General features: G+C 37.1%; 1 protein-coding gene across 3 annotated transcripts in view; it reads right to left on the minus strand.

Annotated features, from left to right (window-relative positions):
* DACH2 (dachshund family transcription factor 2) overlaps positions 1 to 23,295 on the minus strand; it is a 336,855-nt gene that overhangs the window by 13,268 nt on the left and 300,292 nt on the right. For 2 of the 3 annotated variants that reach the window (XM_013946280.2, XM_067304136.1), the window contains exons 8-11: positions 9,108 to 9,253; positions 8,414 to 8,561; positions 3,483 to 3,626; positions 194 to 259 (exon numbers count right to left, since the gene is read on the minus strand). In XM_013946280.2, the coding sequence (XP_013801734.2) occupies positions 194 to 259; positions 3,483 to 3,626; positions 8,414 to 8,561; positions 9,108 to 9,253 (504 nt within the window). The remainder of the gene's footprint in view (positions 1 to 193; positions 260 to 3,482; positions 3,627 to 8,413; positions 8,562 to 9,107; positions 9,254 to 23,295) is intronic. The other variant, XM_067304137.1, reaches the window with a different exon arrangement.

Here is a 23,295-nt window from a genome sequence, read left to right on the forward strand (position 1 = left end):
TTCCTAATCTTGTAAAATATTGAACTTACAAACAATTTCTATGCTGAACAGGAAAACAAAATTAATAGAAAGTTCTGTAATTTATGTTTGTCTTTAAGTAGGAAAACAGAGAAAAAAACCTTCTGTATTTCATTTAGCTTTTAATATGGCATATGATAAACACGTATGTGATGGGATGAGGTATATACTGCACCTTGCATTGCTGCACTGTCATGTTGGGTTCCATTGTGTTCTATTTCCATATCTGGGATTCCAGCATCTGAAAAATGTGACACCTAAGATTAATGCATTTCCCTTTGTCCTTCTCTGATGCATCTTTAGAAAAATGTTTACAGCAAAGTGGGGTGATCTCCAAGTTACGTGGTCTTGCATAAAACATTTAGGCTTCATAGAGTTTTCAGTAGTAAATCATTTTGAAAATGTGGAAACATTATTGGTCTCACAGCAAGTTATTTCTTACATGCTTCACATTCGTCTGATGATCAGAAAATAATCAACAATATGCCAATGTGATTCTCTTTTGGAGAATGTGGGCATCTGACATATGAAAGATAAAAGCAGAAATGAAACTGTGATAATATTAAACTAGATGGACTCTCCTAGCCATATATCTGCAAAGTAAAAAATTAAAGAATACAACCAATGCCAGTCAATATATGCCGATGACATGAGTTAAAGCTATGATATTATTATCAGCTTCTTAGGTTATATTTTATATTATTGTCTTAAAAAATATTCTGAGGAATACTGTTGTATATCATATGGCCACAAAAGCCTCTGGCTGTTTTTCTTCCAGCTTCTTAACTTAGATTGTTGACATGTTTGTGTGTGTGTGTGTGTGTGTATAAATAAATATAAAATAAATTTAAATAGGGACTGTACAATATTTCATTTAAAAGACTGAGTTCATAATGTTGTAAGAATGCTTTATCACCCAAAGCAAAATTACATATGCGATAGTATGTGAAACATTTCCAGATTTCAAGAGCTTTCAAAAGTGGATTATGCTTTTTCCAAGTTGAAAAAGAGTCTCATAATGATATGCACTTTTGAACTATTTAATTTCATATTGATAATACCTTTGTATGCACAGTCCTTGGGGGAGGGGGGCCTCAAACACCCCAGGGTGTTATAACAGATGCCATTATCCACCCTGTGCCAGCAAGGATTAGCATGAAGGGTATGTGATTTGAATCCATGGCACCTAGAATCCTGGAGAAACATCTGCTTCCCTTATAATACAGCACTTAGAAATTACAGCAGGAGGAAAAAACAACCTAAAAGGGAGCTGTGTATATAGTTTAAAAGTTATTCTGTTGAGAAGTCTGGTCTGGACATTCTCAAACAGGGAATAACTGTATTGCTACTTTCTTTCATCACTCTAGCTGGATGTGTCAGTACCTATTGCACAGATGAACATTTTGCTGGCCACGCTACAACGTCCACCAAACTCTATGCAAAGGCAGGTCAACAGATTAAAACACATTCCATACGTAGAAGAGTAAAATAAGCAATATCTTAGTAGTATATGTCTATATGAAATATATGTGATGTATATATAGAGAGAGAGCCCTGTAAATATATATGGGCAAATAAATAGTATCTTGGTGTATGTAATTTTTTCATATAAAATTACAAGCAACTGTTATTACACGAGGTTTGCCGTTTTCAGATTTCTGTTTGGAAGGAAAATTCAGGGCATTGAACTATTATTCTAAAAAGGTTCTTTCTTTTCAAACCTTTTAAAGTACATGTTGTATATACGTAAAATGACAAAGTCATCTGTAACTAATAACAGCATCTGTTAAATGAGACAGACCGTCAGAGTTAAATTAAAAATATTCAGAATAGCCCTTCACATTTTGTTGTCATAAAATTGTACCTGCAATTAAATTGTGGATTAAGATGCTAATGAGCTACCTGATTTGCATGTGCAATCAGATTAGCATGTAAATATCAGCTTCTTGCAGGCACTAACGTATATATGACTACCTGAGTGTGCCTGCAAATCAAAATGTTAGCAGCCAGGTCCACAATAGCAGATGTAAAGATCTGTTAATCACACTGCTGGTATGTCGGTACCCTTTAATTTGTGGCTTTCAGAACTGCCGAGTACTCCTCACTGGAGTGAGAGGTGCAAGTGCTTTCCATCCATTGTAGAACTTAGGTGAATGACCTTACAGAAATCAGGATTTTTATTTTTTCCAGCAGTCATCTCTGGATGTTGGCTATGCCTGTGGGATCCAATTTGGGCATTTTTCCAATCCAGTGGAGGTGGCCGAAAAGGTTACTGCTGGCTCTGTCTACCCCTTGCTGTTGTCCCTTATCACGGCGCAGCTGAAAGCTGTATATTCATTCCTGAATCACTACAGTTCACTGTCAGTACATCAACAAAAGCCAGCCAGTTTCGAGTTACAGTGATATGCTGGACTATAAAATCCAGCAGATGAGAATGCCTCTGTAAGATGTTGCTCTAGCAGTTAAAGGGTTTATATCTCTTAGGCGCTCTAGATAAATCATGACTCAAAGTCCATTGCAAAGTGTTGCAATGGCAGTTCATGTAGGAGGCTTGCCCTAACTTTAGAAACAGTTTGGATAGCCCTCACAACTAAGAACTCAGGACAGGTTAAACTGGTTATTTTTACTCAGTAATTCAGAGAGTTTTTGCAGTCTGCTTATGTTATGGCTCAGTTGCTAGCAGTACCCAAATTAGGTAGAAGGAAGTAACTTAAAGACTACATGACCTGCAAATGTAGCAGAGACTGCAATATAAGTCTGAATCATAAGCCTCTGTTGGATAAGGCTGCAGAAACTTCAGGGTACACATGCAGAGAATAAACCTTAGCTAGAGAACCTGAAATTACCTGAAACACAACTAGGTTCATTCCTAAAGATTCACACCACAGTTCTCAACTTTGGTCAGAAACATGTTAAGCAGGAGAAGTGATTCCTCTCACTATCCAAAACATAATCACCCTATTTATGAAATTAACTGATTTTGTTTTATTTCACAAGGATATTTGGGAAGTATTTGAAATTTAGTTAGCTCTGAAAGCTGATACATATTTAACAAACTTAACAGATCCTGAAGTTGAACAAACAAACAACTTTTAGACAAACAGCTTTTAAAATGAAGCTCAGCTGTTCTAAGAATGAATCTGCTTGGAGAGAAGAGTTCAGAGAACCTTATAAGAACCAAATTTCACATTGTCTTAGCTAGCACTGTAACAGATTTCTCTGGTAATATATTCGGTATTTCTTGTGATGCCTACATAAACTGCTCTATCTGTTTCTCCAGTTAGAGACTTATTTATTTTTTGTTTAATTCATGACCCAGAGCACATGTCCTGAAATAAATTTTTAATTATTTCAGGAAAGGACTGTGTTTCTTATAATGGAATTTGCTTCGTGCATCATCTTATGTTTTTCACTTAATTAAACATCATTTTAAGTTAACTGTGAAAGGCCAACTAAAACATTACCATTTAACATCCTGAGACCGTCACCTGATGTGGCCTGTTTAAGCGCCTGTTCCACTTGTTCTCTTCTCTTTGATTCAAATTCCAAAGCTTCCTGCAATTTTCTCTTTGCCTTTTTTTCTTTCTTCAAGCGTTTCTGAATTGTTGCTGAAATGTAAATGTATTGTAAGAATGGCTGTTAAAGCACAGTTAATATATAATGGAGATGGTAAATGAGTTTATGTGCAATGTTTAAAAGCCCAGTTCTAGCTCAAGACAAAAAGCTCTGCTATGGGGCTAATATAAAAACAAAAAAACTCAAACCGTATCCTGTTGTGAAACAATGAACAATCTGAAAGGGCTTTAGATCTTGTAACTTTAAAGATCTTAAATCATGTTCACACTCTGGAACAGCCCCATTGATTTAATTCTATTGATCAGAATCTGAAAGAAAAAGTATCAGAATCAGGGCAATGGTCTGCATTACATAGATTTCACAGATCTGAACTAGCTTCAGCTTACAGTTCTCAAGAGTTTGTTTGAGTGGATCACTGGCTTAAACTCATTTCTAGCAATGACACCAATGTAAGTCCTCAGAAACCAAAATAAATCTCTTACCCTTCTTTCTAACCTTTTCCCTTAATGCTGAGAATTATACTCCATCCACCTCTTCCAATAGTTTTATCTAGAAAGATAACCAAGTACACTGGTAGTACGGGTATGTCTGTGAGTACCCAGAATACTCCTACTACACTATGAGTATTACCTCAATGTTCATGTTCACTATCCATGAGCACCTATCTGTAGAGCATCCTTCAGAAGAGGTGCCGTCCCGCTTGCCAAGCATGCCCAGCTCACCCGCATCCCACAGCTGCACACAGCTGGGCACGCAGCTCACGCACCGCATGTGAGCCGGCCCAGGGCTTGCTGCCCCTCCACACCGCTCCTTAAGGATCGCGGAAATAGAAGTCTTTTGACTTGCACGATGTCTCAAAGATCTGTTTTTAGTTACATTTTCTAATAATAAAAGCAAATAACATTTCTCTTTTTATGAGAACTGTTAAGTATCCAGCGTTTGAAAATTGGGAGTGTTGATAACTATGGTATATAGAATGAAACCCCATGGAGTTAGGTGGGTAAGGGTAAAGCTTTTGGCAAAAACGGAGCAGCAGTTGGGTCAATTTTGGAATAGGATGACTGAAATAACGAGAAGTATTGCTCAAGATGGAAGCCATGTGTAAGGCTGTTGAGAAGCTGAGTTAAGTGGATACATAACTGAATGAAAGATAAATACATAAAGAAGGAGCTAAGTATTGATGAAGATAAGTATATCTGTGAGCACGAGTACTTTCCCTCTGTCACTAGCGAGAGAAAAAAGAGGGGAAGCCAATGAAAGGAGACAAACAGGAAAGCATTGGACACATGGTAAGAATCTCAGAGAGAAACTAAAAAGGGACTTCCCAGGTAGAAAGCGGCCTGAAAAACAGGTTTGTAACAATAGTAAGTAAATCAAGACCTTGTTTACAATCTCTGCATTAGCAATTCCTCTTTTCTAACCAAAGCACTGTGTAAGACTCTGTATACTAACTAGCTGTTTGGCCTAAAAATGGGTAGCGATACAATAATACAGTGTTTCTGTATGGCTTTGCACTAATAGATCTTAGTGCTCTTTACAAAAAGTCATCTCATTTTCTCCCTTTTAGAGATGGAAAGCAGAAACACTGACTTGACAAGTTCATCCACAGATCATTGGTACAGCCATATAAGATCTGGTGGAAAACAAATCTCTGTTACTAACCTTAATCCTAAACCCAACTATAAATAAAGTTCAAACTATAACTAGAAAACTATATAATATTAATTATAGCCAGGTGATCCATATCTTCATTGGGAACTGCTGACAATAGCTCTGAGTGTATTCCCTCAACTATATAAATTCAAGCAATAAAACGGAATTTAAGCTGTTCACCAGCACCAGGTTACCATTACTTGAACCAAAACTAAAACCAAAATATCTACCTGTGCCAACAACCACCTTTCCTGTACTCCTGCTGGCCTAACAGACTGTCCTGATTATCCTTATTAAACTATCTTTAATGGACTCTTATACTTGTTCTTTCACCAGTGCTGCAAAAATATTCTCTTATGGCTCTTCTTTACATGACTTGCAAATACCTTCCCTGGTTGAAACTGTTTGGTAGGATCTGTATAGTGCCAGCAGCACCTTTCTGTTCAGCATGCCCTGCACCTGGGAAATACTCTCTTCTCGGGCTCTGCTCTCATTCCAGGAAATCTGGTGTGGGCCAGCTCATGTCTGATTTCCCTGACAGAGGGTGGCTGAGCCGAGGCTGTTGGCCACAACTTCCCCTTTCTCAGAACTAGCAGGAGAACACGTTTTAGCAAGCTCTGGAAGGGGTCAACGACCACATCCATAACACACCCCAGCCCGTATGAAAGTGCTACGGTTGCAAAACCCATCCCAGCCTGCAGAGAGGATCGGAGAATGCTTTTGGAAGGGCTGAACAGCAGTTCTTTATTTCCATCAGACTGACACAGACCCCAGTGGTCCCAGAGCAAAGGGCAAAACAGGTGAGGCTTCGCTGATCCAGGCTGGCCAAACAAGCTTGGGAGCAGGAGGCAGAGCTGAGCATGGATTACAGTTGTACAAAATCAGCCTAGTTGTTGTCTTTTTTTTTAATGTAGCATTAAAAAATTATGGGAATCGAGTAGGACATGCTAGTATGTTTTATAAAGAAATAGTTTGTTTACATTACAAATTTGGTAAAACAATAGCATTTTTCAGGCATATATTTATTGTATGTATAGAGAAAGCTAATGTAAAACACTTACAATTACTTTTCAATTACTTTTTATTGTAATTACAACTTTTAGAAAATGCAAAAGAAATTTTCAAATTATTTTAAGAAGGTAGTGAAAATTGGTTTATTTTTAATAAATAACCACCAGATTTTTTTTTCTTGTGTGTAAAGCTAATTGGATTTGTTTTCATAACTGGATAATGTCATCGCAAAAATTTGTAATATAAGAGTGCTTCTGCTTCAATTCATATATGTAGCCAAATTCCGTAGAGTGGTACTTTATGCCATGGATACATTACTGAATGAAACAGAGAAGCAATGGATCTAGAAAAGGTAAGTAAAATTAATAGTCTAAAAAAAAATTTGAGCTCAAAAATAAATGCCCTCTTTATGTTACTGTCCACTTTATAGTGAAGTTCTCTAGTGTACACTATGGCAAATATTGTTCACAAGTATTGTTAAAGTTAAATTTACACTGGCAATATTTTGTGATTCCTTTTGTTTACCTCTTCTGTATATTAGATACCCGTGAATTTCAAGCCACAAAAATGTTCTTAGAAAAATCACTAAGAAAGTTGGAAAAATTCTGGGAAAATCATTAGGTATTTACATGATTTCATAATTTTTTGTGACCACATGTTCATCTGAATTCACATGTGCTTTTACATATCTTGTTGGATTTGTGAACACTTCAGTCAGGGGGAAAAAAAAGGAATGCAATTGTATGGGCAGGAAACTGAATAAATTATGAACGCCAGAATGTGATCTGGAGAATGTAGCTTTGGAAAGCTGAGCAACCGTTGTGATAAAGGGTTGCTCCAAGATACTCCAGCTTTCTATAATAATAAAGATGTGGATGTGGCAATGTACTGAAAGACAAACAAGTTTAAAGCTATTGATTATTGGTGAAATTCTCTTTTGAGCCAGAAGCCAGCAAAGTCTGTGAATGACTTAAGGTTGTTGTTGACTTAAATGTGACTCAGGAGGCGCACAGTGTGCTGTCTGCCTACACAGAAATAAATTTTGTTTTACAGAAGGCTAGCAGACTCATCTGCACTTAAACTGGGGTGATGCAACAATTCTGAACATCCACTGCAATTTAACAACTTCAACAGTATTTACTGACCCTTCACAACTTGACTTAAAAGTGTCCTCCTTTGTCAGCCTCTTTTCTGAGCCTTGGAGCTGTAGACAGGTCTGTTCCACACACCTAATCTCAATTCAAAATGCATAGGCAGATAGTACTTGGCAGTTACATTTTTGGTCTTATCTAGTTTTATCTTTCCGATTTCATGGATGTAATCTAGAAGTAGCTTTTAGCACATAAACTTCTATTCGTCTCCTTTAGATGAAGATTTGAATTTTAAAAAGAATACTGCCTTCTCTGCAATATCATAGTGAAAAATTTAGATTTATGCATTCAATTGCTTATTATTATCAAAAGTTTCTAAAGAGTCATGGTGTTGCCTTAGGGGGCCCCATATCAGGAGTGTTATTGTAACTTACTCTCATGATGGAAAACAAATTATCTAGAGTTATTTTCATCAGATCCTGCATAGGCAACTTCTAGTAGTTGATCAATTTTATTGCAATGTTGTTATCTACAAGAAAAACTAGCTGACCAGCATCTAAACTACAGAAATCACAATTATTCAGAAAATGTGGGCTAGATAAGTGGTAAGGTAATGAAAAAAAGTCCTCTAAATACACAAACTACAGATGTATTATCTTTCTCAAAATAAGACTGATCCTCAGTGCTTGGAGGATAATAGCAGGAAACAAAAGAAATTAAAGGTGTCAAACGAAAAAATCAGGCTGGGAATACACAGGCAGAATGGTAATAATATGTGTGAAAGCCAGGCAACTGAATCAGCTTTCCTCCAAAGAATCGGCCAAAATTCTGCAGCCAGTTGCCCTCCAGGAAATAATCCTTCAGTCACTGTTCTGTCTGCTTACAGAAAAGTGTGCTTCATTCTGTTTTTATTAAATTTAAATCTTTCATTACCAGTGCTAGTCCACTGCTGCATTACACTGGAGTATGAATGTCAGTTAACTGAGTCCTCAAAAGCTCCAGCTGGAAATGCCAAAGGGTTATACATTTAATAGATATCTAAACTCCATTTTTCATTCACTCACCTCTGCTTTGCAGCTCAGCTGTAAGTTGCCTTTCCAAGCTCTCTCTTAGTTCTCTCTCTCTACAAAGCTCCATCTTTAACTCTTTCTTTTCCTGCTGTATCTGCTTTTCCTGGACTCTGGCATTGTCCACAGCCACCTTCAGTAGGCCCTAAAACACACACAAATGTAAGACCTGAAAATAACATTTTGTTTAGCAGTGAGAAAATTCATCCACTTGTTTCTTTTACTTCCTCTAGGAAAACAGAAGAATTAAAAGCAGAAGCCTCTAGTCCTTGAGTGCAACTGAGCATCTAAGTAGCTGAATGTTATATCTTATAATCTATGAGCAATTTTGTTGCGTGGAATCATTTAAAATAGCTTTTGCAAACTCATCCTACTGATGTGGTTTATTACAAATGGAGTGCCATATTATTTCTGACCTCGGTCAACTGCAAGGAGAAGCAAAGGAGGAATAATGAGACTGGTGAATTTTAATATGACCATTATTGCCAACTATTAAGTCAAATAGGCAATGCATAAAACCCTTTTAATATCGATAATGCCAGGTAGTCAAAACCTAAGCATTACTTTAAACAAAAAAAAAAAAAAAAAATAGAATCTCAGATACAAAATAGTTTCTGAAACTTTTTAAAGAGATGGAAAAGAAATACATTTTATCTGTCATGACAGTCTGGCCCTATGGAGAATAATTTACCTGAATGTTGGTTAATAGCGTTTCTACTGATGAAAGACCATCAGCAAAAAGAAATGGCGCCGGAAATCCAGGAGGCAAGGCCTGTCCAGCCAGTTGGACTTTATCTAAGGTTGGTTTCATTATTGGAATGGCAATTTGGACCTCTTCTGTAAAGATATGTTTAAAAGCAACATCAGAAAGCATTGGAAATATAGGTAAATGTAATTTCTAGAAACTAGTATTCTGTTTACCTGGAAGTCAAAATACAACCATGTTAGTAAAATTGACATTGTTTCAGTCTTTGGGCAGCCATGATTGTAGCTAAGGCAAGTTTGCAGAAGAGCAGAACAATAACAAATAGATAGAAGACTGTAATATAGGTATAACAGAGTATATACTATTAGATCTCATATTCTACAGAATTATACTACAGAATTATAACAGTATTATACAGTTCATTAAATCTGAATGCCTTTCTATCCTGTCTCTTATTCTGTAATGAACATTTTTTGCTGTTATAACCTTGAAAAAATTCTAATCCAAAAATGTATCACATCTTTTTATTCCTTTAATGTTTTGCTTCCCATACTCAGCAGTATATAATCTCCACTGAGTCATTCTTTCTTGCTTAGCTAGCACTGACTCGAGGTTGTCAGGCAAGCGTCAGTGCGGGTTTTCTTAACAAGTACCTCGCTACTGTCAGCCCTTCTCGTCGCAGGCCGCAGTCAAAAATGCTTTGCTGAGTTATCTCCTCTCTGGAGCACGCAGCAAACGGGGGCGCGCAGGGTCGCGGGCGAGGCGCGAGAGGCTGAGAGCCGTCGGCAGGGCGGCGGCGGCCTGGCCGAGCCGGGCCCGCTCCTGCGGCGCAGCACGTCGCTGGGCTGCGGCATCGCTCGCAGACTGCAGAACCGGCACCTAGCAGCTTCCCCTTCCCTCGCTGCTGGAAGTAGATCTGGTTGTGATAGATCATACTGCCCACTGGCAGGATCAGTGTGTACACAAACAGAAGTAACAGTAATAATTATTTTTCAAAAATCCTTCAAATTTTGTTATGAATCGCCAATGAACTAACATTTTAGAATAGGATAATAAGAAAGGGGGATCCTTACATTTTAGGATAACAGACATATCCCCTTCTCTCAAATCCCTTTGTACATTATTTTTACTCTGAAATGCTAAAAAATGTAACATTCCAGGGAAACCAGTCTATATAAAATATGTTTCTTTAATTTCTTTGGCACTTGCAAAAATCATGAAGATTATCTTCACAGCAATTGCTTTTTAGTAAAGCTTGAAAGCTTTTTAGAAAAGCTTGACCGTAAGTTCATGAGGCATGTGTTTCCTAAGGGCAATTGCACACCCAGTCCTCATAGTTTCACTTGTCAAGTGCCTTGGTCATTCCAATTCTGGGATTTACAATTAGACCACGCCATATTCAAAAAGGCTTCTTCTCCCCCCTCTCTCACTTCAAAAAATACAGACAGAATCTGAAAATGACAAATTAAACCATGGTGTCTTTACAGCAGCAATATTATCTGGTTTAACAAATTCTAAAAGCACCTATTGAGCAGCGAGCTTTTTGCTGTTTCTAAAACACTCTTACTGCCAACTAACCCAGGAGCAATAGCAGTTTTCAAGTATTCACTGAAATCTATGTTTAGGAAGCATGTTGTTGTCACTGTGAGTGAGTTCATAAATTGGAACATCTTCATAATGTTTCTTCAGTATTAATAATAACAAAAGCCAGTTACCTCTTCACATCTATGTATCTGTCACTTTAGAGCTGTGTTTATGTAATTTAAATGATCCCTTTTTAAAAAACTCCGGTAACATACTCAGAACATGGAGTTCTTGCTGATTCAGATACATTTTGTTCCTCATATTTAAATAATTTATATCAGTGACACAGTTTTTAAAATTAATTAGTTTTTGCATATGATGCTACACAGAAATAATATCTAAGCCATGGAGTCACAAAAGACTAAACAAAAGTGGCATTTGAAAAAGGAAGTAATACATAAAGTATGCATAACAGAAAACTGTAGCTGCTTTGAAATTTCTAGAAATCTCTACTATTTGGAGATGAAAGTAATAACATTAAATTGGCTGAAAGGAAAATTACTATTGACTGTGGAGACAGGTTGCATGGTCTATGGTTTGTAATGTTACTGTACAGTAGATTGAAGTTTCAAAATAGTATTACTCTTCTTTAAAGAGATAGACACAGCTAAATTAGGTGCTGCTTGCTGCAGTGAGGATCAAATGCAAAAAGAATCATATTTCATCAGACCTAGTCAACACCAGGAAAATAAATAGAAATATAAGAGGTATGCAGGCAATGATTCATTTTGATAATCTGGCCCAAGAGAGACACATAGAGACAGCACACAGATCTAAGCTTCTACCAAAAGACAAATAGGACACAGAGGGTGGGAATTGGGATGACAGTGTAGCAGAGGTCACATCGATTTTCAGCAGCAGTTTTCACACAGATGAGATAAACCTGGACTCTATTTGGCCCATTGTTCATATCCTACCTGTCCCACAAGCAATAAATTTCCAAGTCCCAGAAAAAGGGCAGTAAAGAAGAAGGATTCTACTTATGACTTCTTATGATTAAGTTTTTGTGCTAACCAAACATGCTTTGCAGACCAAGGTCACATTGCATGTTAAAGTCTGTAATAGCTGAAAACTAGCAGAAGCATATTATGTTTTAGCCTATATGGGTGGAAACTGTCAAACCATTCATCATTTTTTTTCTGATTGAAATCACACTCTGCAAAGATGAATGATAAATGCATTAGAAATCTATTTCAATCTTGTAATAGGTCTTCACATCTGAATGGTGTCTACATTTTGCTCATATTCTGCGTAAGTGCACAGTTAGGCAGAAATTTATTAGCTAGGCTTGAGAAATCCTAACTGGTAAAGCAATTAAAAATGACACGTTGGAAGTGTATTTTGTGGATTGTATCAAATGCATCTCTTTAATAGAAAAAAATGTTGATTTAAGCATTTTGATTTTAAAGAACACTAAAGATATATATGCTAAAAGCTGCACTCACATGTATAGTACAATAGAATAAACAAGAAATAAAGCTGGGACAACTACTATCTAACCAAGGACACAAACAACCTTTCCATTTATTGAAGCAAAGTGGGAACTACTTTTATTGAGCTTGTTTGTTACACCTGCCATGCTTTATAATAGCATTCAGGAATCCATTTAGAGTGCAGTCTTTTTATTTTAATTTCTAGCTGGCATCCAGATGAATAGACAAAAGCAAGAATTATATTGCAGAGAAAAGAAACACACAGTGGATGGAATATTATCACAGGAAAGCACATGTAAAGCTGCTAGAAAGTTTCTTGTTGTCAATCCAATGTACTGAAGTATTTTATCTTCCATCTTCCGCCTACATTGCAGAAATTGGGAGTGGAAAATGAAGCACCAACCTATGGACTAAATGCAGCACTGGGAAGAGGAGCAACGCGAATTGCTCCCTGCATGACAGTGCAAAGCCCAAACCAACAGGCAATTTTATTAACTGGCAGGTTTCTGTTCTTTCAAAAGGCATGCTTCTGAATCCATCATTCATATACCTGATACACTTGACATGTCACATCACTCTGAATACAAGCTAGAAACACTAAAGCTACAATTTACATAGTTATTGCTAAACATTTTTAAGACCACCAAGTTAGTTCTTCACATACACTTCAAAACTGCTCAGGAGCTGTATAGCCAATATATGTAAGCCTCACCTCAAATACTTTATCGAACATGAGATATAACTCATGTGTGAAATAAGTATGTGGCATATGGAGAAAAGAGTAACAAAATTCATATGAAATTTAGGTTTATTGATCTGTTAGTTACTATCCAAGAGATCTGATCTCAGAAAGCCTTCAGCCAGCATTAATAATACGTTTTTGGACACAGATGGCATGTGAGTTACTCCTATTCAGTACCTGTGGCATACAATTTAGAAACCTAAGGATTAAAATGGTTTATTGTAATTATAATTCTTTGACCTTCATATTTAGTTATGGGGATTACACTTAATGGCCCACAGTTACTGAAGAACAGCCTAGATGCTCTAATGGTCTATTATGACCTTTAATAAAATAAAACAGAGCATCTGCAGTAACAGCTGAGTTGTAAGTGCTAAAAATAAGATGCTATGTTTTTATTTGAAATAGCATTATTGGCCCAAAATTGTTACAGAATCATCCATTATCATCCATCCAGATATATCATTACAGTGTCAAGAGGTCCCCTGACTTCCAATTGTGTATCTACTTCAGAAGGACAGCAATAGGCAGTAGTGTCCAAATATGGGCAGTTCGGCAGAATTAGGGCCTAAGTCCTAATTTTTGACTGCAAGAAGCACTGTTTTCCCAAAAAAGTGAGATTCCTTCCTAATTTAATTTCAAACCTTGGCAACTTCTATGGTCCTTTAACTAGAAACTAGCAGAATTTGTTTCTTCTACAGTAAGCTAAGTATTAAAAAATAGGAATCTGAAGCATTGTTTAGTTCAAATATTTTATATCTGTAAGTCTGCAAGGACAGGGTTATCTTTCTTCAGTGTCTTAACAACTCTGAAAATCCTCCATAACCCTCTGCCTGCTTTCTCTCCCTCACTCATTGCTTCTCTGCTAGTAGTTGAGCATTTCTGCTCATCAGTGAGAAAAGAGATGCCTCCTCTTAACCTGGCACAAAGCAGACCTAGAAATTTACTGCTTTAACCTTGTGATTCAGGTGCCAAATTTAAAGTCACTGCTGTTTTTCTTAATTACAGTCCCTGAATGAACAGGGTCAATGAATGCTGTTCGGGAGTAGCTGATTAATCCAGTGCACTAGCTTTAAATCAGACTTCACTTCATTTTCGAATGACTGATACAATTTGATAGCACACAAGCATTTTTCACTAGTGAGCTTTGCCATAAAAACTATTCACTATAAAAAACAGTATCAAAATATTATATATATATATATATTTATATATATATACACACACACACACATTTCCAGGCTGCATTAAAAGCTTCAGAAACTATCACAAAACAGTAACATCAACTATCCTCCACATCAGGGTACCCAGTTCCCAGCTTATTCTCACCCTTGCACTCTGAAATCAATTGATTTTGTTCTGAACAAGTCTTTAATAAAACATTTTCATTGTTTTCAACACGGGGGAAAATGTAGACCATTTCTTTATCATTTAGAGCAATGTGCTGGCTTAGGAAAAACTGAATATTTGGATCAGTAAAAAAAAAAGAAAGCAAACTGTGCAAGCAATACATATACTGCCCTTTCTGTAGACCTGTTCTCAGGAATTATGAGGGTGCGTTTCTTGAAGGACGTCATAAAGCAGGCACTTAGTGTTTGAATAGGAAAAGGAGGCAAAAGCAGAGAAATCCTGAAATGAAAATTTCACTAGAAAAGGCTGAAATTACAGTTTACAAATAGTCTTTATCTTTGCACTCTTTAGCAAGGGATGCATAGATAATTATACAGCTTTGACATTTTCATCAATGTACTCTCATTAATGACACAGAAAATTATACCTATTTATAACTTCAACATATTTACAATATACTCTGATGTTTGCATGGCACTGACAGTAAAAATATCTGAAAAAAATTTATTAATTCAAACCTTTGCAAGAAAAGGACCCAAGTTAGATGAAGTACTTAGTTTAAAATATTAAAAAGAAACTGAGAAGTGCAGTAATTCACTGTCCAAACAACAGAACTAGCATAAAGTGTTTTACTGCAAATAAAATAGCTTCAGTCTGAAGTTCAATATGTACAGATTAATAAAAACAAATGCAACTCATATCACTTGACTAAAATTCTGTTAACAAAAGTCATAAATACAACTAATGCTACTAATAAATCCATAAAAATCCTTCCAAAATACTGTCTTATATGCCCTATAATTATTTACAGTTTATAGTTTGTGTTATCGTTTTACCAGCTTTCTCCTGTGAGCTGCTCCTCAGGCAGTTTTTGGTAATCTGGATTCCAAACCTTTTTACAATGCTTTATGTGACCTTTACTGAGCAGCTTTTAAATCCATACAGAAGGTTAAGTGCTATCAAACTGTATTTTCCATATGGCAATTTTAAGCAACTAGTTACTTTCAGCTAGTAATAGTAAGCTGTCCTTCCTCGCACAGACATGAAGCATTATTTCTCCTGACCACAGAGAAAAGTGAAAACGTGAACCATCCGATAGAAGGCCAGTAATAACAGAATCATGACATGGAAGAACGGAAGAAAGTGAAACCAAATAAACAAAATCCTACTCACGGCCATAATCAAGAGGTTACAAAATTTTTCTCAGCTAACTGTCCTATTAACATTCACAAGGGTTTTCTCACGGTGATTATTAGATATCACTGTAGTCAGACTACTCTTCTATGGAAATTTTAAACTGTCAGATGAGGATAGGTAGGTGGAACTTGCCAAGAAAAAAAATAGATTCTTTAATTTTCTTGGTGGTTTCAGCTTTTCTCTATTAATGTTGAGATTATTTCTTCAACTATTTTGTCGCAAATATTTATGACTCCATATGGAACAACAGATGTTGAAGGGAAGGGATAGCAGAAAAGACTTCATTTTCAGCAATTACCCTGCTACTTGTTGTCATACTGTAGGTGTTCTTAGTGCATCTATTTTACATACCACCCTGTCCTTTCACACACTGCAAAAATGTCAGTTTGGATAATTAATGTAATAACTTTAGTCCCAATCATTTCCACAATATTCATTTATGAAAAAAATAGGACAACAGAAGGAAGAAATCAGGAAGAAAGGGGAAAGACAGGAATTGCTCTCTCAGTCCTTCTGGAGTAGCTGATCAGGAATCACTTATTCACAAAGCTGCATTAGTAAAAAATCTTTCCCTTGTTTATTTGAGACAGGCTTCAGGGGCTGCGACCAAGAAGAGAAATCACACACGAAACAGAAAAACAAAAACCAACCAAGAAGCAGAACAATTAAATTATTGCATAATAACGACCCTCAAAGAGAAGCAGCACAGGCTGTATGTGATGAAGATAAATAGGAACAAGTTGATGACGTTCAAGCTGAAGAAACTTCTGTTAACTAAACTGTCAGCCTAAAAGCACAGACAGACAGAGCTAGCTGGAGAATATCAATTCCAACCAGGCAGACAGGGACGTCAACTTGCTTTTCTGCAGACAGCATTGAGCCTGCTCTGCCTACATCCTCTGCCAGTACATGCCAGACAACTCCAGTCCAAACATAACTGTGGTTAGTGAGGCATCACGTTCAAATTAATAAACCATGCTTTAATGTGCATCCAACAGCCACGCACGGCAGGAACGGGAAAGGAGGGAGAGGCAGAAGGGTAATAACTCAGCCACAGCACCATGCGCACTGCAGCTACCTGGCTTCTGGACGGGAGAGATCTCCCCGAGGGGCACCTTGCAGAATGAGCACAACGGGCCCGCAGCTGCCTGCAAAAGGCCACATACACAGCTCTGCCCAAAAAGCGAGGCACACACCGTCATGAGTTAGCTCTGTGAACACAGTTCTCAAGCTGAAGCCCTGCAGAATCGTCAGTGCAAGACTGTACCCCAGAGCTGACAGGCCTAGTGCTGTGCTTGGTAAAAAGACCTTCTGTGTCTCAGTGGCTATGCACTCTCTTTCATGTCCTGCTCATTCTAATAAAAATATACACTGGGTTTTTAAATAATCTTCATCATCTACTCCCTTTACTGCAGTATTTAGTAGTAATAACCAATAATTTGAAACAGATCTCATTAGAAAGATTCCATTTTTTTCCTATTCACAAAACCCATACAGATACATAAATGCTTCCAGATACCTGTGATCAGTGGGACCAAATTTTCACTAGTATGGCATGGATGCCTGTGCCCTCACTTTGCTCCCAAGAAGCTCCACGAGCCTGCCACCGCTGCAGTTCTGTCACCAGGAAACGCTTTCTAAGTTGTCTACCTTGCCCAGGGAACAATTCAGATGCCGACTGTGCATGTGTTATGTGTGTGCAAAGTATACACCCAGTGCTCAAAATGGAATTGTTCTCTTCCTCAAAGTCTGCATTCCTAACCTCTGGCAAAAATGGACTGGAACCAAGACGCTCATTGCTTTCTGGGGTCTAAGCAATAAAAGTAAGTCCTATCTGGCCAGAAGTAAATCTAAAAGCATGCAGAAATGAGCAATAAGAAACAATGTTATTCAATGACACCAAAGCTCAGTCACCAGCAGAATTCATTGGGAGCATGGAAGTGTGACTCTGGGTGCTATCAGAATACAGATAAATAAAGTCAAAACCCAAAGTTAAAAAGTACAAGTATTTTTGTAATGTGTTCCTCTTCTGTAGGATTATAGACCATTAACTCTATATAGAGATGATAAATAGTTATGCATTATATTGTTTATGTTAACAGTAATTATGACACACAAGATACTTCATCTCTCTTAATATGTTTAAAAATAGTACCACACTAATATCAATATTATTACTGTTAAGTTCAATTTCTTAAAGTATATGTATAACTAGCAGTTAAATCTTCAGAATACTTCAAATATTTGAAGCAGGCAGAGTACTCCATTTCCTATTCCTGGATAATTATTCCTGCTTTATTAAGGTTTATTTTACAACTGTATAAAATAGGTTATAAAGGACAATTCTGCTATTATGTCCTCCCCTGCTTAGGCTTAATAAATATTATATCCCACACCATCCATTAAAGCCAAAGAGTGGAGAAAATAGGAGTGGTAGTAATCTCCTCCACAGACGTAAAATACCTTTAATAAAATAAGAGTGTATAACAGTCAGGAACAAATTACTGAGGTCTGCTTTAATAAAATAGTACCCTTAAAGAAGTATTACTCTTAAGGTACTGACATTCCCATTGGTGATGCAGTGTATCCTTTCAAAGCAGTATAGCTTGTTAAAATGGCAAGATATCTTTTTGCAATAGAGTGTTTGTGTCCAAGCAGATACAAGGTTTGTATAGAATGCATCCAGGGAGCCATAAAACTGGTGGGAAACATATTTCTCCATGGTATTTTAGTACTTTGAAAAATTCAATCACTGGGAAAAAATGTTTTGCTGTAAACATCTGAAGAGCCTTATAAAAGCAATGGCTTCCCACAGCACCTGCTTAAATAATTTTAAGAGGGAGTATGTCTTTGCTCATCTTCTAAAACTTGTAGAAAGCTTCACCTATTAATTTCCCTGGTGCTGTCAGGCCAGGGCACTTTTAATCAGAAATAATTATGAGCGCAATTGGGAGATGTTCACCAGCATGATTTTTGCACTTCAGAAATAAGACAACTTTCAAAACTGATCGCTAGGAGAAATATGATTGCCTTAATAGGAAAGTGTACATCTAAAGAGAGAGGCTCACCTTGAAAGTTTCCTTCTGAATGAATTATGAATTCTTCAGATGTCAACAAAGAAATATATCCTAGCATTTGAATTTAAATTTATATATGGATTTTATACATTGATTTTATAAACACTGATTATCAAGAAACACGAGAAATTCATCCTTTTTTAATTTAACTTCAAAGTGTTTTAATTCTACTGGTCAGGTAGCAGTTCACCGTTACAGCTGTTACCATTGTAACTCCAACACAGTTCTTTTGTAGACTTTCAAATAAAACTTTAATCACGTGCCAGCTCCTCAGACCTTACATTTTGCACACAGCAAGTCCTTCAGTCCCACCTGCCACTGTCAGGCAGACCGGAGACCTGGCTGCAGCACAACTGCCACCTTTCTGCTTACTTGCCACAGAAACCAGGGTCCTGGAGCAAAGATGATGTAGCTCCATGTCCCACTGCAGGGTTTAGCCAGTCCTAGGTGCTCTGAAGGACTCCTAGGTGCCAAAGTTTAGGTATTGCCAGTATCTCCCACAAGCTATTAAAGATTACAGACCCAATCCAGCCTCTCTTGGGCTAACAAATGGTGAGAATTTTGCTTATCCCAGTCCTCCTTTCATCTAAGACCAAGAGGACAAGTAATAAGCCCTCTGATAAAACATTGTCCTGGTCTAAGGATACTACATCTTAGTGACAGAATGATTAGACTCACATATATCCGTACTACAGCAGCTCTCGGTGCAGAGTGCTGTATGTCCATAGCAACATAGCAGAACTCTTTGCCACCAAATCATTACATGATGCTCTGGGGAAAGACAAGTTTTCCTAGCTCACAACCGATCTGTCAAAAGGGAATTCTGACCCAAATGGCAGTTGTGATCAGAGTATAAATGTAAGTTAACCACCAAGCAATCCACATCCACCACTTTCCAACCTAATAACTGTTACATCTACTGCTGTCACTTATTCTGAACTCTTCAAAAAAAACCAAACACTGGGGAAAGAAAATAAAGAGGAAAAGCTGAGCAAAAAGAAGCAGCTGTCTGACATTTATTTACTGTATTCTTCCTTCAGATCAGCTTAAGAGGTGTGTTCGGCCCCTGAGGAGGTTATGTTGCCATATGCTCCGGGTTTCGTTTTAAACACTGACCTAGGAAGTACACACACCATCTTCACTGTTTACCTCATTAGAAGTGACTCCCTGTACACATATGCGACAAAACACTGCTTGAAAAATAGGTGTTAAATTAAGAAGTATTTATATTATACGTAGCTAAATCCAGGGTCATAGGTCTTCCTCTAAAAAGCCAGTGCAGGACTAGAATTCCACCAATTGCTCAAAAGTTTTCCTCTCCTCTTTATCTCTACCCAAGACCTCAATCTTCTGTACCACCAACCTACATCAACCATCAACCAACAGCAAGGTGCATAAGTTAATGGACTGCTATGTAACGTGGCATATAGAAAATATTGGCAGTAAACCCCTGTTGCTTAGGCTAATACCATTAATAACAACATAATTTTTGCTGAAGCCAAAGCACAAAAGCTTGAGCACTGAAGAAATGAAAATTTTGAGAAAGTTTTTCAGGTTTCATGAAACTTTTGTCTCTAAGTCACTATTATCTGTAGTGGAACTTAAGACAAAAAATGCCACTGCAGTCATCCTTACTAAACAAAAACTTATATTTTTGATAAATCTCTTGCACTAGTATGCTTCTCAACTCAAAACAAGGTACAAACTAAACACAATACAACCCAAAAAAAACTATGCGGAAAGACAGTGCTCCAGAACTCTCACTCACAGCCAAATAGCATTCAAATCACCCTTGGATTTGGTTGGATTGCTAAGAAATCCAGGCCCATGGATCTGCCACTTTCCCAGGGGTTGTACATTTGGCAGCCATCCTGCCAAAGGCTAGAGACACCATGAAGGACTCCGCAGAGAGCTCTGCAGGTGGCTTCCAAGAAAAAACAGAGTGAGGAGAAAACAGAACCATCTTAAGCGACCTCCCTCTACAAATGCAAAAGCCACCATGAACAAAAAGAAAAATACCTTGCCCATATTCAGTAAAGAAAAGAATAAAAGTATCAGACAGTAGTCTACATATTTTCTTCCAAATGTCAAAAATAAAGGCTCTGTACGTCATTAGTGCATCTATTCTTCCAGTGGGACTTCTAGCAGGTCAGCTAGGAGCGTGAACTTATTGATGTTGGTAAGTAGTATTAGAAACTCTATAAGCATAAACTCCTTTTAAAATGTTTAGGTTTTGATTAATGCTACTATGACTTAGGCTTTTAGTGACCAAAGCATTTTCCTCTTAAAACTGGCTTACTCTCTTTGTGGGGCATATTATATTTTCACTTTGGTTTATTCTACCTCCTTGCTCTGAAACTGTGCATTACTTGAGAGAGTAGCTGACATACCCATTCACGATAGTGCAGAAAATGAAGCTTAATGAATCCCAAATGCAATGTACATTATGTGCTAAAATCAATGTACGTTGCCTGCTACAGTATCTCCCTGTAAATTGAGGCATTTGCTCAGAAATTTCTATCTCAACAGGGCCTTTTCTTTTTTTGTAGCACTTAACTGCCTTTTGTCTGCTCTTGTCTCCCTCCAGTGTTGCTCAGATGGCAATCTTTTATTCCTTGTGCAAACTCATTTGGAAAATGCTGGATGGGCTACAGCTGTGTACTGCTATGTAAGGTCTAATACATGTCAAGCAGTGCTTTCTACACGCTGAATAAACACAATGAAACAATGTTTTAATTGATTATTAAAAAGGCAGGGTTCTAAACTGAAAGCATCAGCTTTAATCAGCTCATTTTGTAAAATACTGAAAGGTATTGATGCTGTACATACTGCCACTTGAGCTTCAAAGTTTTCACAAAGGTTGTTGCAGCCGGAAGTGATGAAGCTATTTTCTGAGCGGTTTATGCAAACAAGCAAGTCCGTAGCCGATCAAAAACAAGCAGGGGATCAAAATATTAATGAAGCATGAATCTTACCTGGAAAGGTGTTTTCATACATATATCCTAAGCAACAAAATAAAATATGTATTTTTCAAGAGCCAATCTCCATTCAGATTAATGAAGCAATGTGGAACCTTTGCAGTTCAGTTGTTTTCAAAGAATAAAATGCATTCTTGCATTTATAATGTAAGACGTCTGGATTTATCCTCTCCAATAATAAATACTGACTTAAAATCAAGTTGCATTACCTCTGAGAAAAAGTATCTAAGTTCATGTATATTGGATATGTAGTCTAGAACTATGTTAAAAAAAGAAATTTCTCCATATGATTTGTTTAAACTGACAAATATTAGACCTTTTGTGAAACTAAAATTTTTTCAGATTGCCAGAAAAAAATGTTTTAAAGAGGAAATAATTGGTAGTCAAAATAATTGTTGATCCAAAAGAGGTGCCTCCAAACTCTGCACAGAACTGTAACTGGGAATCATATATTTTATAAGGACTATTTCAAGGTTTGGGCAATGATTAATCTGAAATCAGTTCCTTAGACTAAACTCTTCTTTATTCAAATAAGAGCATTCCACTGACTTCTCTGTGGGACTTGAGTGACATTCTGAGAATCTATGTGAAAAAACACACTGTGAGGCAACTAAACTTTTTTCTTCTTCCTTCAAACAAAAAATTGCAATGTTATCCTGAAAAGTAGTAACTTCTGTTAAGTGGCTATATAAAGAACCTTCATTAGGTTGAAGTACATGGATTATCAATCAATAATAGGAGAAATAAGAATGGAGTAGATGAAAATGGCAAACTGCTATAATTACAAATGATGTTTTGTGCATGACTGTGTCTCAAGAATTGTTACAGGATGCTGTGAAAAAAAATCATTTATATCCACAGTCCAGAATAATATGGTCCATTACAATGATATACTTTGGAGCAGAAATGTCATTTGTTATGTCTCACATTGTTTCTGTTCTATCCAGTGAATCTATATTTAGCTTTATTTTTTAGAAAGGATGAATTCACTTTAGAGAACTGACAGCTTATATGAATATTTTAGTTTTGCTGGCAAGTACCAAAAAAACCACTGAATAAAACTCAAGCTCCAAGTTCCCTAAAATGCCTATTAAGAATAAATTCTGTTTATTTGTATTTCATTTTGCTTGAACAATTATGTTTCCCTTGGGTATTTATTAAAAGCATAAAAAGAATGAGCCAAATTCACCTCTCAATAACTTCCATTCAGCATTGTTGAAGCTTGTAAAATTGCACTAGACTAGCCAAGGGGAAGATTTTACTCACTATTTAGTAAATATATATAATTCTTGTTCTGGCTGAGAGGGTGTATTATTTCATCTTTAAATTCTCTGTCTGTTCTTGCTCATCAAACAAGAAAAAGCAGCCATTTTGCTATACGAACTCAGATAGGAACAGAAACCATGTATATGCTCCATTCACTCATTTAGTTATTTGTCACTCGGGGTCCAGTTATACACTCATAATGTACACGGATGCATTTCCCACTGGCCTTACTGAAGACTAGAGCAAAACTTCTGTTGACTCCACTACCCAAAGAGCTAGTTAGATTTTCGACTGTAGTGTCCTTGGACCGGTCCCTGCACCAAGCTACCACTAGGCCAGGCTGAACAACTCAGGCTCGCTCTTCACTTACCAGTGCGGAAGCCTTAAAATTGCCTCGATACTTTATAAAATGCAAAATCCAGTTCTCCTTGTACAGGACCACTTCCTCCTGTGCAGTTGCCCATCACCAAAGTTTTACTATGGTTTGATTAGATCTTTTTCAACAAGGCTTGCATGAACAGTCATTCAGCACTAACGTCGTAGCAT

The sequence above is a fragment of the Apteryx mantelli genome, chromosome 13 (assembly GCF_036417845.1).
Source record: "Apteryx mantelli isolate bAptMan1 chromosome 13, bAptMan1.hap1, whole genome shotgun sequence".
Taxonomy (NCBI): Eukaryota; Metazoa; Chordata; class Aves; order Apterygiformes; family Apterygidae; genus Apteryx; species Apteryx mantelli.